The sequence below is a fragment of the Miscanthus floridulus genome, chromosome 10, assembly GCF_019320115.1.
Source record: "Miscanthus floridulus cultivar M001 chromosome 10, ASM1932011v1, whole genome shotgun sequence".
In the NCBI taxonomy this organism is placed as follows: domain Eukaryota; kingdom Viridiplantae; phylum Streptophyta; class Magnoliopsida; order Poales; family Poaceae; genus Miscanthus; species Miscanthus floridulus.
This window is the reverse complement of record NC_089589.1, coordinates 58,661,178-58,681,711: the sequence shown is the minus strand read 5'-3', so window position 1 is coordinate 58,681,711 and position 20,534 is coordinate 58,661,178. Positions and strand designations below refer to the sequence as shown.

At 45.5% G+C, this 20,534-nt stretch overlaps 1 protein-coding gene across 2 annotated transcripts; it reads left to right on the top strand.

Annotated features, from left to right (window-relative positions):
* The first annotated feature begins 16,023 nt into the window (after positions 1-16,023).
* On the top strand, positions 16,024-19,717 carry LOC136484734 (phytochrome A type 5-like). Of its 2 annotated transcripts, none has more exons than XM_066481679.1 (4): positions 16,024-16,326; positions 17,157-18,450; positions 18,604-18,903; positions 19,009-19,717. In XM_066481679.1, exons 1-4 carry the CDS (start codon positions 16,209-16,211, stop codon positions 19,136-19,138), a joined length of 1,842 nt encoding a protein of 613 aa, XP_066337776.1. In that variant the 5' UTR covers positions 16,024-16,208; the 3' UTR covers positions 19,139-19,717. The 2 variants fall into 2 exon arrangements, with proteins under 2 accessions (XP_066337776.1, XP_066337777.1); XM_066481680.1 differs by having other exon boundaries at positions 16,255-16,326; positions 17,161-18,450.
* Positions 19,718-20,534: the final 817 nt, after the last annotated feature.

The following is a 20,534-nucleotide window of genomic DNA, read 5'->3' as shown; positions in this document are numbered from 1 at the left end:
CGAAGGGTCCAAAACACCTCCGGGTGATTCTGCCCGAATCACCCGGGGGCTCAGGGGCTACACCCATTGGGTGCACTCGCGCGCACCCTCTGGCGAACCGAAACACCCCTCGGGCGATTCTCCCCGAATCACCCGGGGGCTCGGGGGCTACACCCATCTGGTACGCTCGCACGCACCCTCTAGCGAATTGAAACACCCCCAGGCGATTTTGCCCGAATCACCAGGGGGCTCGGAGGCTACACCCATCGGGTGCGCTCACGCGCACCCTCTGGCGAACCGGAGCACCCCCCAGGCGATCCTGTCCGAATCACCCGGGGGCTACTGTCGGGGGCCTAATACCGGGGTACCTAATGAGGTGGGACTAATGACCATCTAACGTTGACACTTCCGATCAGACGGCAATGCTACTGCGTTTTTTGTCCGAACGACGACCACCGAGGGCTAGGCTCCGCCTCGCCCGACGGCTAAGGGCTGGCTCCACCTCGCCCGACGTCCGAGAGCCGGCTCCGCCTCGCCCGACGAGTACACCCTGCGCCTTCATAATGATGAGCACAGGGTACGACATGACATTCGAGTCAAACGCAGCACCAAGGACCATGTCTTACACCGCGGCTGGAAAGTACCGCCAGGGTATGACGGGATGGGCGCTTTAGACCATTCCGGGCATGACAGAGTCCGAATAATGTTGTAGGCGCCGCCTTCAGCCCTCGGACACGGAACCTGACATAGACATACGACAACCACTATGGTCCAAGAAGAGACTCACGCCCTCTACAGTGACGAACGTATAGTCACCGCGCCGTCCGCTCCCCACAGGGCTACAGGTCAACACCCTTGTCCGACACGCCGCCCGAAGGGACAGGACGGGACGTGACCACTTGCAGATCCGGTAAAGGCATGACGTCGTCAGCGCACAGGCATCCGGTCAACGTGCCAATCCCTGACACCATCTGGCCGTGTCAGCGAGGCTGGCTCAGCGGGAAAGGAGGACCCAACACCTTCGGGGGGGACTTCTTGGCCTCTGGTTTTTCCCTTCTCTCCCATCTGTAACCCCTGCTCCCCCTTGGTCTATAAAAGGAAGGGCAGGGCCCCCCACTAAGGGGATCGACTCTTGACAGATAAGTTCAACACACATGACACTTCACACATAGCTGAGCAGCGACCAAGCTCTCCACGACCTTTCTCGACCATTCCATCAGAGACTTGGGACATATCTCTCTCTCGACCGTTTGTACCCCCTACTACGAACCTTTTTCGGTACTAATAACACGAGCAGCAGCAGACTATACATAGGGACGTTCGGCCCGAACCAGTATAAATCTCGTGTCCTTTAGTGCACCATCTGAGCCTAACGCGTATCAATTATAAATTTACTAGCCGGTGTTTGTTCGAAACACCGACACCATCTATACCGATCAGAGCAGTCTTACTCATATTACCGACCAGCGTCTGCAAACCCAATGGTAACTCAAGATGCATACCAAGTTAGCCGGACTTCAGTACGGTACCAAGTGGTGTATAAGCCAGGAGCCTCTAATGCCGCTGCTGACGCTCTATCGCGCCATCCTAACCCACCTGCTCAGCTCCAGGCGATCTCGGTCTCCACCCCGGCTTGGTTAGCAGAAGTGGCCGCTGGTTATTCCGCTGATCCTGAGTCCTCAAATTGCTCCAGGAACTCTCAGTCAATCCTCAGAGCTGCCCTCCCTTTTCACTCTACAGTGGCATCATTCGGCACTCGGGCCGCATTTTGATTGGTGCAAACCCCCAGTTGCAGCAATGCATCATTTCTGCTCTGCATGATAGCGCTCTCGGTGGGCATTCTGGTTTCCCGGTAACCCCCACAGCAGAGTCAAGAAGCTGTTCTTCTGGCGCGGGTTAAAGCAATCGGTCAAAGCCTTTGTCGCTGCTTGCTCAGTGTGCCTCCAAGCAAAGCCTGACAGAGCTCGGTACCCAGGACTGCTAACTCCTCTTCCTGTGCCCGAGGAAGCATGGCAAATGGTTTCAATGGATTTTATAGAAGGGTTGCCCACTTCTGGAAACGTCAATTGCATCATGGTGGTGGTGGACAAGCTCAGTAAGTTTGCACACTTCGTTCCCCTTCGCCACCCTCACACCGCTCAGAAGGTCGCCCAAGCTTTTCTGGACAAAATCTTTCTCCTTCACGGTCTGCCAACTCATATAATCTCTGACAGTGACCCTATCTTCACAAGCTCCTTTTGGCATGAGCTCTTCCGCCTTGCTCAAGTGACATTGGCTATGAGTTCAGCATACCATCCGCAGTCCGATGGGCAGACTGAACGCGTCAACCAGTGCTTGGAAACGTACTTGCGTCACTCTTGCCCTCGCCAGTGACTGAAGTGGTTGCCCCTTGCGGAGTGAGCACTCAGCTCTTGGCTGGTCGCCATTCCAGGAACTCTATGGACGCTCCCCTTATCACTTTGGTATTACTGACAAGTCTGCTTCCCCTGTGCCGGACGTGGCTACTATGTTGGCTGAGGGTGCCACCATGCTCGCCGCGGTTCGCCAGCATCTGCTGTGAGCACAGCAGCGTACGAAGACTCAAGCCGACAAGAAGAGGTCTGAGCGCATGTTCCAGGTTGGCGATTTCATCTACCTCCACCTCCAACCATACGTTCAAGTGTCGCTGGCGCCGTGCTCCCACCACAAGTTGTGCTTCCAGTATTTCGGGCCCTTCAAAGTCCTCGACAAGGTTGGCGCAGTGGCGTACAAGCTGGAGCTCCCTCCCTCGTCATCAATTCACCCAGTGTTCCATGTCTCACTTCTCAAGCCGGTGTCGTCTACACCGCCGTCCGTCTACGCCAACCTCCCCGATCCGGACGACTCAATGCAGGTGCCCGAGCGCGTGCTGCAGACACGGCTCCATCATCGCGGGCATGGTTCTGTCAAGAAGCTCCTGATCAAGTGGTCCAACCTCGACGACGACCTTGCGACTTGGGAAGACGCCAACGCCATCGTTCAGGGTTTCCCAGGTGCTCCGGCATAGGGGACACGCCGCCGCTCAAGGGGGGTGGGATGTTAGCAGGCCACATCCTGGTGATGCAGCCGCAGCCCCCGCTCATGAGTGAGATAAGGAGAGGAGAGAGGAGGAGAAACAACTTTGAACCCTGTACTCATTACATTTCGTAGAAGCAAAGTAGAACCCGGCTCTCTGCCGGCGTAGATTCCTCGTAGTTTATTGTTCATCGTCCTCTTCTCCGTTCAGCGGCTTCGATCGCTGACAGAAACACTGCTGGGAGTTAATTCGGTAAAGTACTCAGAAGAGTCGGCTTGTCACCTCTGCTAGCGTCCGTGGCCATTTTTGACGATTGAAGTAGCTGTAGAGGACAACTTCTTCAAGGATTATTACAACTTATATATACTTCCAAGTTCTAACAAAATAAGCAGCTTCTTACTTGTTAGAAGCACACACCTGGAGAAGAAGACTTGAGGGATCCAAGGGAACAAGATGTGGAGAGAGATCGAAGGACAAGAGCTGCCGAGATTGCTGGTCGACGAAGCTTGAGCAGCTGCGCTAGAAGATTATATATATGGCAACCCGGTGGGATCTGGATCGGGAGACGACCAGAGTTGAGTTGACTGGCGCAATAGAAAATATGAGTACTTCTTCAGCGTAGGTGAGCATGGTGTTGCCATGAAGCTCCCAGTAGATCAGACAAGAATTTTTACGTGACGTCGGATCCGAAAACAGGCGAGCAAAGTCGGTCAACAGGCGCGTTGTCTACGCTGCGTCCAGGAAGGGAGATTGCTATGGCCTTTTCTCATGTTTTTTTTTAGCAACAGGGTAATCTATGTCTTGTACTGTGGTACTGTACATGTCCCAATAGTCTTTTTCAGCAAACCATGCCTCTTTTTTTTTTGTTTTTGCGAAAGCTCAAAATGGGATTAGAATAAATCACGCATGGTACATGTCCCAATAGTCCCAATAGTTTTTTGTTTTTCTTCACTACCATGGTGCATTGTTTTCACTGTAGCAAGGAGTAAAATGGCTCTGACTGAGTACCGGACACCCTCCATCCATCAAACCAAATTTGGTCCTCTAGCTGGATTCGAACGGATTCAAAGTTTTTTTTCTATTTTTAGAAGTAATCAAAGTTTAATTTGATCTCTAAAAATTCATACATAATTAATTTTAAATAAAAAAGAAAATACTACAATTTTTTACTAAAAATGCTATCTCCTTGTTGGTGCTCTACTTGGAGTAATTTGATATTATTTCTTTTGAATAAATAATGAGCACGACTATATGAGCAATAAAGCGACATGAACATAAAAAATAAGCTCCAAATAATTATAAATACTGTTAGAAGTAAAAATGCAAAATTAGAGTTGTCATGTTCTAATAAATAGTGTTGTACATATATATACTTGGCTTCATGCGGTAGGAATTGCCATTAGTAGTTGCTAATGATAGAGATTAACTCTCAATCGATCGTTAAGAATAATTCTCAACACTCTGTCTTGATCAATTAGATCCTTGTAGGCTTCATTGTTCATCTATTATGCATCACCAAAGACCTTTGGAAAACCTTGTGCAAAAAACCAAAGTAATATCTGTATACCGGAAAAAAACTTCTTAAAACCCAGTGGGAAAAATAAGGATAAACACCATAAAATACAATCACCAATGTTATTAGACCTTTCGAGATAAACCCGAAGTCTTTTGCACTTGGCCATCAAGGGTAATCCATCCCCAGCCCTCTCCAGAGTCTTGTCTCCCTTCTCCATTTTTGAAGATCAGGTCCTAAAGGTGACACATTCTCAAAGGAATCTTTTGATCGTGAAATTCTTTTGGCCAGGGGAACTCGAACAGGCATGAGGCTAAAGCACTGTGAAAGTCGGTTGATCACCTTTGTTCCGGCTAAAGAGCCGATTTTGAAAATAGCCGATTCTAGACTCTTGGTCTTAATCCTATTTAGGTCTGAAAACACGACCTTTATTAAGAGAGCCCTTCGATCTTCTATCCTTAGTCATCTGGCGCCGTATTCTCTTCGGTATTAGTGAGGTGACGCTTCACCTCCTATTAATTGCGGTTGCTTTTTACACGACCCGAGACGTTCACCCCTTCGTCCCGTGGCTTAAAATACCGGCCGAGGGTTCTGGCCTTGAACATATCCGCACTTGCAACCGTTCCTATTTCTTTGCCTTTCTCTGCCCTCGCAGAACTCTGTAGAGGCCTTTCTCTCTTCCTGTAGATTCAATCAACTTCATGGCCGATGAGGAGAACCGCGGCAAGCGCGTGGCAGAGGAGGTCTTGGAGGAGAACATGCCGATGAACCAGCGCCTCCGACGCATGAGGTGAGATTGATATCCTCTGTTCATGATGATGACCTTTTCTGACTCGCCTATAGGTTTGTCATGAATGACAGTCATCGTCCCCTCCCTAGGGCAGGCAAGCCATCTGACGCTGCATCTTCCGCGCTGGCTTCATCGTCGGACTCTTCCAACTCGTATAACGGCGATGATGCCCGGCGCTTCTTCCGAGAATGGAGGGCGGCGGAGGACCGCTATTCCGAGACGATTCAGAAAAATAGCTAGCTTGAGATCCATCTAGGGGTCTTCCAAGCGGCCCTTAATGCGGCCGAGGAGGAGGCCAGCATCGTTCGAGTGTGGCTGGCTAAGTCTGACGCCGCGGTGGTAGGTAAGATGAGTTCCATGAATGCTTCTATTCTAGTTTCCACTGCCTTTGTCTCGATAGTTTTCTGTGATCGCCAGCCCAAACGGTGCAGTTGGAGTCTCTCCAACTGGCGGCGAACGCGGCCGCGGATGCCGTCAATGCTCGGGGTTCACTCATTGACGCTCGTCTCCAAGACATCCCGGCCCACGTTCAGGAGATTGCCCTCCACGGTGTTCGTCACGGTGCGTCGGTGCCCCTGACCACGGCGCAAGTTCAGATAGGGTACGAGCTCCACACCATGGAGACTGGTTTCCCAATGGGTGACGGTCCTAAGGAACATGAGGACCTAATAGAAGAATTCGTCGTAGCAGCGGAGGCCATCGTGGACATCACATCCGCTCAGGATGTGGTGAACAAAGTCTTTGTTTAGATTGTATTTAGGGAGAACCAATGAACAAAGACTCCTCTTTCATGAATGTGTCTCAGTGCAATGCCCTTGTGTATGATAGTCTTTGTTTTTATTTCTTGCTCTGGAGGCGATACGTACCGTAACGGCTTTTATTGTCTGTGAAGATTTTTCATTTTTTGAACTAGAGGCGATACCTTTCTGGTACCGGCTATTAGAGCTGATGACTGAATGAATCGGCTATCAAATATTGATCAAATGCAAGGATAACACCCCTTTAAATGTTTTGCCGTAGAACTTTTCATATCAAAGGTTAAATGATTGATCAACCCAGGTCAAGCATCCCATTAAGCGAAACAGAACCTCCTTTAATAGATCTATCACACATGATTCGACTTAGCATTCACATACATCGGCCTAAGCCCATCTTCTAGGACCAGTGCTTAATTTTCCTTAATCCAATGGCCGACGTGAAGCCATGACTATTTACTAAAACAAACTCTCAGAGCCGATCGCTTGCATCGACTGTTGGCTTTCATTGCTGATCTTAATGAAGCCTCATTCCCATAACTTACCAAAAAAGCATTCGAAGTCTCCTAGTTCCCAGAAGACTGGACCGACTGTTGCGATGCTCACAGATTCATTAGCGCGAACCAGCTCGACATCATCTCCATGCCATTGAATCAAACACTGATGCATGATCGATGGTACACAACAGTTCGCATGAATCCAATCATGATCAAGGAGCAAACTATACGACCCTTTTCCATCGATGACGAAGAATGTGGTGAGCAGAGTCTTACTCCCGATTGTTAGCTCGATGTTTATTGCCCCCCGGGTCTTAGACGCATTACCTCCAAAATCCTTAAGCATCATGTCAGTCTCCATCAGATCTCCTAGTCCTTTGCCAAGTTTACGAAAAGTGGTGTAAGGCATAAGATTGACAGAAGCATCTCCGTCCACCAACATCTTGTTCATCGGCTTCCCATTAACAAAACCTTTCATATACAAAGCCTTTAAGTGTCGATGCTTGATTGGTTTATCAAATATTACTTGTTGTACAACTATCAACTTGGCAACTATTTCTTCATACTCCGATTCATCAAAATCTGAATACACTTCTTGATCTGCCGGAGCTCTGAATTCCAATGGCAACAGAAAAGCCATTTGGATATTAGCGGATGGTTGCTTTCTATCGGTTGTTTGCTTAGTACGCCATACTTAAGGTTTACCGGATGCCTGAGCCTATTCTAACTCTTTATTCCTTAGGCGTTGCACCCTTCTCTTCTGGCTTCTTGTCAAACCTCTTGGACACCATTGGCCTTCCTGCCAAACATATTCTCTTTCGTTGCCTTCTTCTTCATAATCAACCCAGTCTTGGTCAATAACTCGTTTTCCAAGTCGATCATGAACACTTTTATTTTTTAAGCGCCGATCCATATTATTATGATGATATGCATCTTAAGCATGGATAGACCGGCAGTTGGTTTGAGATTGCCTAAACTCCCAATATTGATTGCTACATTCTGGATAGTCATGTCTGGTAGGCAACTTCAAACCTTCATTCCAGCAATATCTGAAGAAAGGACAATTCCAATGTGATTTGGCTTGTTTCCTTTTATACCTCTCTTTTTCTAGTTGATGCTGGTATTCTTGATCCTCTAACCAATGCTGATAATCCTTTTCCTTTTGCTGCTACCACTTATTCAACAGAATCCGAGATGTAACTCGCGGCCTTGTCGCACCTGCTTTTGACGTTCCTCCCTGCTCATACTGGCTCTTTTGCTTATCGGGACGCCTTCTAATCTCTCTGTACTCGTCAGTCGATATTTGCATCTTGGGATCGACTACTCTAGCTTCTATTGATTTGGTCGATGTTAGGACCTTAGTTTTTTCTTTGATCAATCTAGCATCAACCATGTTTTGATCTCCTGAGAAAGGATTATCATCAACTTTCATTTTCCAAGACGTGTCAAATTTGAGCCTTCCTTGTTGAATAGCCCTCTGTATATGTTGCCGAAAGATTTTGCATTCATTAGTGGAATGAGAGGTAGCATTATGGAACTTGCAGAACTTCTTATTCTTCAACTGATCAGGGGGCAACATAACATGACCATCGGGCAACCTGATCGGCCCCTTCTCAAGCAAGAAATCGAAGAGCTTATCTGATTTGGTGACATCAAAGTCATAGCTCTCCTCGACTCCTCTTCCTTAAGGATTTGACACTATTACTATCTTTTTACCCCAATTCCATTCAGCCGCAGCAACCTCTTCTTCTTCATCTTTATAGCCGTCATCAACTGAGTATGGATTATAAGCTTTGGCCACTATGGTATCCTTCGGGAATTGGGTATCTCTATGCATACTCTGGAATTTTCTATTGAGCACTACCACTCGTAGAGCCAATTGACCCAAGTTGTCAAATTCTTGTCCCGATAGCTTTTCTTTCCACATTGGCAGCATTCCTTGTACAGCTAAAGCAGCTAGTTGATCATCAACCAAGTTTAATGAGAAGCACACGTTCCTAGTCTCTCGAAACCTCTGAAGAAACTCAGTGCCCGATTCATTAGTCTTCTGCCTTATAGTTATCAAATTAGTTATCTTCTTTTCCCCAGTCCCAGTGTAAAAATATATATGAAACTTCTTCTCTAGGTCAGCCCAATCGGCAATGGGATTGACTGGTAGTGATGAAAACCAAGTGAAGGCTGGCCCTGACAGGGACAAGGAGAAGAAACAAACTTGATGGCCATCCTCAACTGATGCTTCACCCAATTGTGTAAGATACCGACTGACATGTTCTATCGTGCTTGTATTGTCTTGGCCAGTGAACTTAGCAAACTCTGGGAGCCTATAATTTGTGGGAAGAGCGACCAAATCATACCATTCTGGATATGGGCGTTTGTATGAGAAGGTCAGCCCTTTTGGCTTCAGACCAAACTGATTCTTCATCATCTCGGTCACCTTCAGCAGCAACTCATCAGCACTTGAATTTGGATTTCTCTGCACCTGCTGACCCATCTATGGATTGAAATCCCGTGTGCCTTGGTACCCTAGATTCAGAATCATGTGAAGGGTGTTATAATCTGTTTCATAGTGATATCCTTATGGGATCTCTATCTGCTAGGTCCTTTGCTGGCTTACTGCCTGAAGTCTCTGATTGTAGACATGAGGATCTATATCTCTATGGATCCTTTGAATTAATGGTGCTATTTTTTTAGCCGACGACGGTATGTGGCTTGATGCGCCAAAATTGATCACCTGGTTCTGACCTTGCCCCGTCGGCTGTTGCACATGCTGTACTGATGGTCCAGGATTATACTATATTTGATTCGTAGTAGTACCTTGAGCTTATTCAGATGAACCCTGAACAGCCTGGACATCACCATTACCAGCTGGTGCTGCTTCTTGATGGCTGGTACTGATTTGATTAGTCCCTTGGGTCAACGGATCTAGAATCTTGTAATAAGCCGGCCCAACTTGACCAACTGGAAACCCCTGAATCGCCTCTTTCATGGCGTTGTGGAATGTGTCTAAGAAAGCTTCATTATGGCTTGATATGGCATCACAAACAGATTTGTCTACAATTTCCATAAAGAAACGCCTGTCTTCAGCTTCAACTATATCTGTCTACCCGTGTAATAGAACTCTTGGTAGTGGAAATTTTCTGAACAATTGTGTTGTCACATGTTTTGGTGTAGGACAACAAACATTTGGTCTAAAATTCTTCTGTAGCTTTGCCGATGATATCTTTATCTCCATTAAGTAGATCTTCATAATATATCATAAGGATGTTGTTGTTGTGAACCACCATGACGATTGCAGGGTCCCACCAGGCGTGCCAGAAACGCGTGTTGGCACAGAATTTTATCCCATGCCGAGGGCACACGAGCAAGCCGGAAGGGTCCACTCGATGGAGCTGGAGATCCGCCTAGCTTCAGTATAGGGATGGTCGATCCTGCGCACTCCTCCCAAGACGTGCTAGTCAATTTGACCCTGTAATTAACAAAGAGAGTTTATCAGTAATTTAGGGCGGAACATGCCGGTGTTGCTAGACAGCTCCGAATGTGTGGCTCTGAGAGCCGATATGAAAGGAGATCGACTAAATAGTCGATTCCAGCATATTCATAAGAATGAATCAGTTAAAGCTTATGGGGTTGAGTAAGAAGAATCAGTTATCGTTCAAGATGAATATCATTATTTAGACAAATATTGGTCAATGGCAATAACATGTCAACAGTAATTAGTTCAAGCTAAGTCAATGACTGCAAGTAACCGAACCCCTTTTATAAAAGAAACAGCTCATCATCATTCAACCATTTAATAAAGGTAAATCTAATGAACATATTAGATCTCATCTATCGCTATGACCAGTGGGGCATGAGGCAGAATCATGCAGGCCGTAGAAACAACAATAGACTCGATGACCCTAACTTATTACTAATATCAGTGGGGCATGAGGCAGAATTATGCAGGCCGTAATACAATAATAAGATCATGGGGCTAACACATCTTTCAACCTATCTTTACTTCAACGATCTCGTAATGTGAACTGTTCGTGACAGCGCTCGATATCGGCTAAAACAGCCGATTCAGGCATAGCGCACAGTTAAGTTCATGCCCTTTAAGGAACAAATCTACCAAATAACGATCCCCACTCCACGGTGCTAACAGTGGGGTGTGAGGCAGAATCACACATGCCATGATAACGGGCCATAGAACAGTTTTCGCTAGCCAATAGATCTACTCAAGATCAGACATCCCTTAACCGCACACTATGCACGATTAAGATTGATATAAAACAGCCGATAAAACATAACTCATCGTTTAAAGTGCAGATTAGATCAAATTTAGATTAACAAACGATGGGTTAAACAAGATATAAGGCCGATCTAGATCAATCCCAATCGGACGAAGTGATATTGTTGTAATTAAATAAATAATGGAAGCAATAAGCAATATCGGTAACTTAATGAATCTATCTGAAGGAACGCCACCCTTAGATAGAGCCGATAACTTGACCTTGATCTAGTTCGAGCAGTGGAGGTTGACCGGATCGATGCAGCCGTACTTGAACTAGACAAGAGTCGATAACTAACTTATACCAGAGTCGTAGTGGAGGTCGATCGGATCGATGCATCCATACGAATAGAGGTATAAGCCATGACGGTATTTACAAATAAGCAGTGGAGGTCGACCAGATCGATGCAGCCATACTTGCTGAAGAACTCGCCGAGATCTACTCTACTCCTACTCCTAAGGGGTGGTCGGAGCCAAAAAAAAGTAAATAACTTGTATTTGATTGATTGTGTGTGCTTTACAATAGCCAGGCTTTGATATTTATACCCAGGACCTGCGCATGACTCCTATCTAACATGACTCATCACAATCTTTGACCCTAGAGAAAACATTCCTAATTTAAGATAACCTGGACTCCAATCTTTCCCTTTTTGTAGAGTCCAACATGTCTTGTCCCGGCGCCGATCGTAGCCTTTATTGTTATCCGCTGGCGCTATCTGAAGAAAGCTGATTCTAGTTTTGCATTCGAATCAGCTGATACCGACCTGCACGCGATTGTTTCCTTGATGACATGATCTTGAGAGCTTTTAAGTCCCTGCGACTCTCCTTCTAAATTTTGGTGTAAACAGTTCCCTATAAAGACAAGATGATCCTAATATCCATTACTTGTGTAGCCTATCCACTCCAGAGCAAACCCTCCTACACAAGTCAAGTAGTAAGTTTAACAACAACAACTAAACCAAACAAGCCTAGGAGCAAGAACTACATCTAGTGAGCTACACAAGTAAAGCAACTAAACTATTCTCCTCACTAAAGAGCTACCACTAAACAAACTACTAAACAAGCACAAATATGAAATGTAAATACAAGTGTAGTAAAGAGCGAACTAATGAGGGCAAGTGACATAAGATTTTTATTCTGAGGTTCGGTTGCTTGCCAACCAATTAATACCTATTGAGGCGGATTCTATTAGATCACCACTTCACTAGCCTCGCTAGCACTCAAGTTCGGCCCCTACACCTTGGGCACTACTATGAAAGCGAGTGTATCACCAATGACCTCTCCAACACTCATGATCCCACTATAGTTACTCTTTGCGAATCTCCCATAGGGAGCACAAGGCTTTCATCAACTAGCATGTGTATTAAATCATCAATAGTGACAAAAGTGTTTTTTTATTTTTGACATTGGTTTTGTGACGGTCCACATTCTTATAACTTTTTGAAAGGATTAGGCAAACTCTCTTGCCCCTGTTAAGATTATTATTTAGTGATCAATTTAGGTTAATCTTGTCATTAGCAACTATTAATGATAGTTCTAGGATAGGCATAGAAAGACACCTTTTCACCAATAGACAACCACCCCTTGGGCTTGTATATATGTATAGACACTGTTCATCAATAGAAACATGGGTCACTTTTCATCGATCGCTTTTGCTTTCACCATTTCACTTGCAACACGTTATCACGCACGCTTCTTTCACTGCTGATGCTGAGAGGCAGAAAAGGAAGGAAAGAGAGTTCGCCGGAAACTTCGCCGGCGTCGCTGTTTCCCAAGGTAGAAGATGGCAACCCCATAACTTCCATGAATGCCAGGTTGATTCGATCACCGACGCGGTGGGGTCCACCATCCATCGTGGTCACCAATCCAGGGCACCGTCTGCCGTGTCCTCCGGGACATCTCTGACCACCGCATCCCTCATCGTCGCTTCCACGGTGTACGCACTTGAGGGAGCAGTGGCCACCGTTTGTCACCGCGCCCGGAACCGATGCTGCTGTACGCCCCCGGCGTCTACCCGACACATGGCCCGGCCAAGTTCTATTAGATCACCACTTCATTAGCCTCGTGAGTACACAAGTTCGGCCCCTACACTTTGGGCACTACTATGAAAGCGAGTGTATCACCAATGACCTCTCCAACACTCGTGATCCCACTATAGTTACTCTTTGCGAATCTCCCATAGGGATGAGCACAAGGCCCCTCACAAAACCACCAATCGAAGCCCCCACACAATCACCAAGCAGTGGTCAACGATCCCCATAGAACCAAAGCCATCTAGGCAGCGGCAACCACCAATAGTAACGAAAACTCGCTCCAAGAACAATTCACCAAGTGCCACTAGATGCACACTATCAATGCAAGGTACTAGAACCACTCCAATTCCACACAAATGCGCTCCCAAGCTATGGGAGTGAGTTGGAGGCATTGCTCAAGCTCTATGGGTGCACAAATATTAGCCAAGAGTTCAAAGAGAGTTTAAATGGCTGACCACACAAGTATTTATAGCCCCAAGAGCCAATTAGCTGTTGGGCTACAGACTACAACAAAAATGTAGGCACCAGAATATTTGGTGGGCACCGGAAAAATGCCCCACTGAATAAAGGAGCTGAGACAATGTGATACATCCAACAGTCAAATTTAAATTGTCAACTAGCCATTGAGCAGGCCCTTTATCCGATGCTTCTTTGGTACCTATCACCCGACTTACCTTTCTGGTGGGAAGGTTCACAAAGAACCACCATGGGTGCTTTCTCCGGTGCCCCCTAGGGACACCACCGGACAATAAAATCCGGTGGGTCTGGCCGCTCTCCGGTCCATGACCAGAGAGGTTGTGGACGCTATGCAGAAGTCCGATGGTCCACGCCTCATTTTGGTGACCCCTTTGAATCTCATGCGCACTGAGCTAAGGGACATCTTTCTCTGGTCCATTGTTTGAGGGTAGCACTGAATAATTCTGGTGGCTAACCCTAGCCTCGGTTAACACAACACGTAAAGCCGTTGGAGAAGAGCACAACAAGGTTGTCTTAGGATCAGCAAGGCTACCTAGAACACCGACGTATCTCATCGAGAGATACATTGGACAACAAAGGTTTAAAAAGCTCAAAGTATGGAGCAGCAAAGTATAGTAGATTAACATGTGATATTAGATACGTAAATTGGACATGGTTTTCTGATATACTCCCTCTGTTTTAAATTATAAGTCATTTTGACTTTTTTGAAACATTAATTTTGCTATTGTCTAAATATAACTTATGTCTAGATATATAACAAAATCCATATACCATAAAAGTCAAAGTGACTTAAAATTTGGAAAGGAGGGAGTATATATAGAGGGTGGTAGTCTTATGCTAGTAGAAAACCTTCCTAAAACAGGATATGCAAAAAACTTTCCATGAGATCAGATGAGTTTCGATCAAATTTGAGTTGAAACATATCCATATTGACAAAACTAGCTTAAGTCGGTTTCCAATGCCCCAGCCTAGGCCGGATTGCACAATGCCGCAACCAACATAGGCAAAACCAGTCTGGGCCGGTTAAGTTCGGCAACTAGAAACCGGGCTTTTCCCCAGATTGGTCTAGTTTATTCCAAATTGGCTCAAATTTGACCATTTTTGCTTTTATTTGATTCTCAAATACGAAAATGCAGAGTCCACTGACTGTATTTGCTGCCAATAGTATGTCTTAAAAATTCTACGACACAGGCCTCGGGGGCATGGTCTTGCTGGGTTGTTAGGCATGGTTCTTTACCTGCTGATGATATACAACCTTTTTTTTAGCTGCCAATTATATATCGATAATGATATGAACCGGGAGTCCGGGCGGCTAGACGCACCAATCCCGCGCGCCCATTCCTTATCCATCTCATGACCGCTCCGCTCCCTCGTGCCCACTCGCGGCCGCTGCCCCGCCCGCTCTCCCCCCTCCCGCTCCCCCACACGCACTGGCTGCCGCTCCGCCTGCCCGCCCGTGCTCCCTCCCCTCTCTGCGACCTCCATGCGACCACGCGCTCCCAGCAACCCGGCTCCCGCTTCCCCCATCGAAGACGAGGACGACGGCGGCGGCTCCAACGAGATAGGTTGGTCCTTCTCTGAATCTAAGCCCTCCTCCTCCTCCTCCTCCTTGTCCTCCTCTTCTGGATCTGAGCCCTCGTCCTCCTCCTCCTTCTTCTACTCGTCCTCTGGATCTGAGGGACGCGGCGGTGGCTAGGGTTCCGGCGAGCTCTGGGGTCCTATTATCTCCTCCCTCTAGTGAGCTCAAAGGTGATGGGCCAGGGCTGGAGTAGCCTGCACCTCCCCTTGCTGTTTGTACGTCCTTGTTGTTTCTCCGTGTTGCAATGGGTTTTTTAAATGTTGCAACATATGATTTTCGAATGTTGCAATGAGATTTTTGGTTGTTGCAACAGATGATTTTCGAATGTTTCTATTTCCATGTTTCATGGTTGATTTTTGCGATGTTGCAGTACTACTATTTGAGATGTTACAGTACATAATTTTTTTATGTTAGAACATATAATTTTTGATGTTGCAGTACATATTTTTCGATGTTGTACTACATAATTTTGCGATGTTGCAGTACATAATTTTTGATGTTGCGGTACATAATTTTCGATGTTGCAGCACATACTTTTCGGTGTTGTAGTATATTTTTTTCGGTGTTGCACTACATAATTTTGCGATGTTGCAGTATTTATATCCCGATGTTCCACTACATAGTTTTCCCATATGTTTGCGATGTTGCACTTAAAGTTCTTCGTGCTCTTTGGGATAGGGACACGGTGAGGGAACGGGGTGCGTTGGGGAACGAGGACAGGGACGCGGTGGGGAACGGAGGACAGGGGCGCGGTGTGGACACAATTCCATTATGTTCTACTCGGATCCGCTTTCTATTCCAATCCGCTTTCCATTCCTTTCTATTCCAATGCAGGGGGCACGGGTTTGGAAAGGAAGCGATGTCCGGACGCATCTCGCGCGCTGGACATCTGGGTACACTCCATTTTGCATCCATCTCCAACGGAAGGCATAAAGGTAGCAATCTAGCACACCACCACACGGACCGCTAGTGGTTCGGCAGAATTCTCGCAGGGAAATGAAACCGAATGCCTTTTGTGCTGAGCACCAAGCCGTGTCCAGCGAGGCTATTACTTCCACAAATGCGAATGATTGTCCGTTTTCCCCGTGATGCAAATTGCCCCATCTGGATTACAGGGAGACGTGGAGGCCTCCCAGCGCTGCAAAGGATGCAGCCCGGAAACGGCAAACATCACCGCCGATTTCTGGAGTAGACCGAATGCGCATATGCAGTTGGCAGTAAACCGACTGCCTGACGGCGAATGGGGTCGTTCGGCGGCGTGACGAGCGGAAGCTCCGATCCATGCGCGCAGCGCCTATAAATTTGCACCAGGTGGAGACCACATGCATATGCATATATGATTGGCAGGACCGCAGGGGGCAACAAACAGATCGGGCTCTCGCTGCCTACTACTGCCCTGGTAAGTCCTCTGCAGCCGGCCCTGCATTATTTCTGTTCCTTCCATTCCCAGCATGTTTTTATTTTTATTACCTTCGATTAGTTGGCAACCCTCAAATCTGAAAATGTTTTGGTGTAAACAGCTTCCCTAGCTACTAGTACTTGGTTGGTTCTGCATCAAGGATCTTTAATTTCTCTTAGTTCGCTCTCATCTGTGTACCCTCAACTTTATGTTTGCTAGCTCGTAGTAATAGAAAAAAGAAGGGAGAAAACCTATTGTGGGATTGGGATTAGTATGGATACCTAAATGCTGAGGTAGGGAGCGACGTACAGACAAGTCCACAAAGGGACCATATGGAGAACCGCAGCATCCATAGAAAACCTATGCACACTGTTTAACTTTAGCTACTTGTTGAAAACTCTAAGCACTGTTAATTTCATTAACTCTAATCACCTTGTTAGTCACTAACTGTGAATTGTCACCCTGTTAATCACTAACTCTGAGTTAATAAAAAATGTTCCTTGTACTTCAACTGCAAAACAACCGTCGAAAAAGTTGTTATCACTAACCATGGAACCGGCTCTAATTGTAGAGTGAGCGTTGGATGTAGACAGTGCCACTGCCACCCATGTATTGAGGAGAAATGGTTGTAATTAAACAATATGTTTTGTATCCCAAACACGTATGATAAATTGCACTACAGAACAAAAGGTTCTACTGCTACACTCACACTGTATATAGTCTTGTCAGCGGCTTTGTGATTACTGAAATTTCACCTTGTATTCCCTCTAGTACACTAGGTCTTTTGTTTTCAAATTTCAATAGCGTTACTCACTTGATGTGTTGTCAAGGCAGGGGTGGTACAAGTGGAAGTACCTTTAAGCGGATCATATACTTGAGGTACAAAACGTTTTCACCAAGACATACAACACAATTTTCCAATTCTTCAAACAGAACTCGCCAGAGTTCCCTAGCAAGGATGTTAGCACAAATAACCGTTGACTCTGAACTTGGCACCAAATATGAAGATTCTCGTAATTCCTTCGGCTACCCGATGTTGTTAGAGGGGACCACTTCAACTAATCTACATCAGGGGTGTTCAGAGAAGGACATAGCATACTTGCAACAATTTGGTTGCTTGTTGGTGCTTGATGCAAAGAGCCTCAATGTCATTGCATTCAGTGAGAATGCACCCGAGATGCTTAGCACAGTCTGCCATGTAGTGCCAAGTATCTATGAATCCCCAATGTTGTCCATTGGGACCAATGTGTTGTCGCTTTTCGTGGAATATAGTGCCACATCACTATATATGGTACTAAGGTCTGCTGATGTTTCTTCTCTGAATCCAGTCCTAGTTGAGTGCAGATCATCAGGCAAGCTCTTTTATGCCATTGCCCATCAGGTGACTGGGACTGATTGTCTAATGGTAGATTTTGAGCCAGTGAAGCCTTCTGAATTTTCTACTGCTGCTGCATGGGCTTTGCCGCAGTCTTACATGCTTGGAGCGCCGGCAGTATCAAAGATCCAGTCAGTGCCAGGTGGAAGCATGGAGGTCTTGTGCCATACTTTGGTACAAGAAATCTTTGACTTAGTGGGATATGATAGAGTCATGGCTTACAAGTTCCATGAAGATTATCATGGTGAGATCATTGCTGAGGTTAGAAAACCTGGTCTTGAACCATATATTGGCCTACACTATCCAGCCACTGATATCCCTCAAGCCGCCAGGATTCTTTTCACGAAGCACCAAGTTCAAATGATATGTGATTGCTCTCTGAGGCCAGTGAAGATTATCAAAGACGAGGAACTCCCTTTTAATGTTAGCTTGCGTGGTTCAACTCTTGGGGTGCCACACAGTTGTCACCTTCAGTATATGAAGAACATGAAATCGGTTGCCTCTCTAGTATTGGCTGTTTTGATAAGTGAAAATGGAGAATATTCTGAAGCCAAGCATGAACAACCAACACAATGGCGGCACCCGAGGAAGAAGCTATGGGGTCTCATTGTTTGCCACCATATGAGCCCTAGACATGTCCCCTTTTCGCTACGGCATGCCTGTGAATTCATAGTACAAGTGTTTGCTGTCCACATAAATAAGGAGCTAGAATTGGAGAAGCAGATGCGACACACAAGTATGATAAAAAGGTTAAAGGTTTTGTTCTCCATGACGTACCATTTTTTTCTTCATTTGTTTTTATTAAGTTCTCATGGCAAGCTAGTAATTTTTCTATCTGATTTACATCAATGTTGTAAGGGCCATTGTCTTAATAATGTTCCGTTGTATTGCTGGGTTCACAGGTCAAGTCATATGGATTTCGAGATGGGTGAACTTGTGTTACAAGACATGGTGGAGGCCGCAGTAAGTGAAGTATGGCCAGCTTGTCAAGGAAAAGGGATCACAGTATCTACCGACCATGCAGAGAAATTTCGCAAGCAAAGGCTCAGTGATCCGTACTTAATGCAGCTACTGCAGAATCTCCTGTTCGACTTCCTATTTGCTTCTGTGAAGTTCTGTCCTGTTGGAGGTTCCATTGTAATATCTTGCAATCAGACTATGAAAATTGGAGAAAACATTAATATCATGGATCTGGAACTTAGGTACACTTTTCATGCACTTTATTGCACTCATACAACATTTTCCTGATATGAAGTAGTGATATACGAATAATACTTAAAAGCTAGCATTGGATTTGTGGGTTTCAGGATCAAGCACACAATGATAGCACTCCCAGAGGAAATGTTTTCACAAATGTTAGAAGGAGAAAACGAAGAGCAGCCAGAGGAGGACTTGACCCTTGTAATTTGTAGAAACATTATGACTCTCACGAACTAAGGGAACTAGGAACGAAAGGAAGCATGAACCCTGATAATAACTATCGGTTGCAATCTTCATGGAATAGGATCATTAACAAGATCAGCAGATGAAAAACAACTGTGGTAACTTAATGTAAGCAGTGATAACTAGTGCGACCTGAGAAATTAAATTCAAAGCCAACTACCATCTATAACCGATGACCTCAATCAAGGATTTGCCCAACCACACTATCAAAGAACGAACCAATACACCATAGAATCAATAATAGAGCAGGGGCACCAAGTGGGAGCCAATGATGTGTCGTTTCTGTAAATCCCACAAAGGATATTATAAGAGCAAATGGGTAGAAATCTTTCTCCGGGTTTGTTAGCAGAAAGCTGAGCAAAAGGGAATTGTATTCGATTCTCCATCTTCGTGCAATCGTTTCTCCACTTTATCAGTGTCCATATTGGCCTCCATTTACAAGTCATTGTACTCAATGTAATCCATCTTGACTTGGATGGTGGCTAGTTCCATCTCATATATTCTTCTGATATCTGCATGTAACACATTTCAGCTTGCGTGGTTAATGCCTACTTGTGTATAAACCTTGTCAAATCAAAATGCAAAACTATTATGTAGTATAAAGTTCTTATCTGAACTGAAGTAACATATAGAAAGGAATGAGTGCACCTCTTGTTCTAACTTGCTGGCATCACTGTGTGTAAATATCCTTTGGTTTATGCCACTGATCTGTTGGGTTATGTGCTCATGTTGAAATGGTGTAGCTGAGACATGTCATGACATAGCCGATAGTTGGTGGCTTATGCAATCTCTTATATGGGTTATCCCATATATTATAGCTCTTCCATGGACTCATGTAACTAGTTCTTGGGTTAGTCCATGGATTACATGGGTTAATCCATGGTTTACGCTTATTAATCCATGCCTTACTCATGATAATGGCTAGTTCGCTTGAATGCCCTCATATAATGCTCTTTCTTAAAAAGGAGTTGTCCTCGACTCTAATCCTTTTATGCCTAGGAATAGTCTTAGGTAAACAGCGTCAAACATTTGGATAATATCACAATCTTCTTCGACCATATCACAACACTTCAATTTGTAATCATATGGACCATGTAGTAGTCATGTATGTGGAAACTAGAAGGATTTGGATTCAATTATAGTTTTCACCTTGGGAAGTTGTTCAGAAGATAGAGTAAATATTGATGTCCTTTGGATGGTATTATTAAAAGCATCTAGGCCCCTAGATGGGTTTCGGTATTGTGACTAATGTGTGTTTTGCAGAGGCAATATGACTTAGGTCACGATAATGGTGATTGTTTAGGCAATCAATGGTTTTCATGGCCCCTTGATGGAATTCACTTTGGTTTTCAAAGGATGGATGAGAATGTTAAGGATAGACTAGTTCTAA

What these genes read in the sequence shown, in the direction of transcription:
- LOC136484734 (XM_066481679.1), top strand. Translation starts at nt 16,209, where the DNA reads ATGCGCGCAGCGCCTATAAATTTGCACCAGGTGGAGACCACATGCATA. An exon ending in CACACAAGTATGATAAAAAG is followed by an intron (nt 18,451 to 18,603) that starts GTTAAAGGTTTT and finishes CTGGGTTCACAG; the next exon opens with GTCAAGTCATATGGATTTCG. An exon ending in ATCATGGATCTGGAACTTAG is followed by an intron (nt 18,904 to 19,008) that starts GTACACTTTTCA and finishes TGTGGGTTTCAG; the next exon opens with GATCAAGCACACAATGATAG.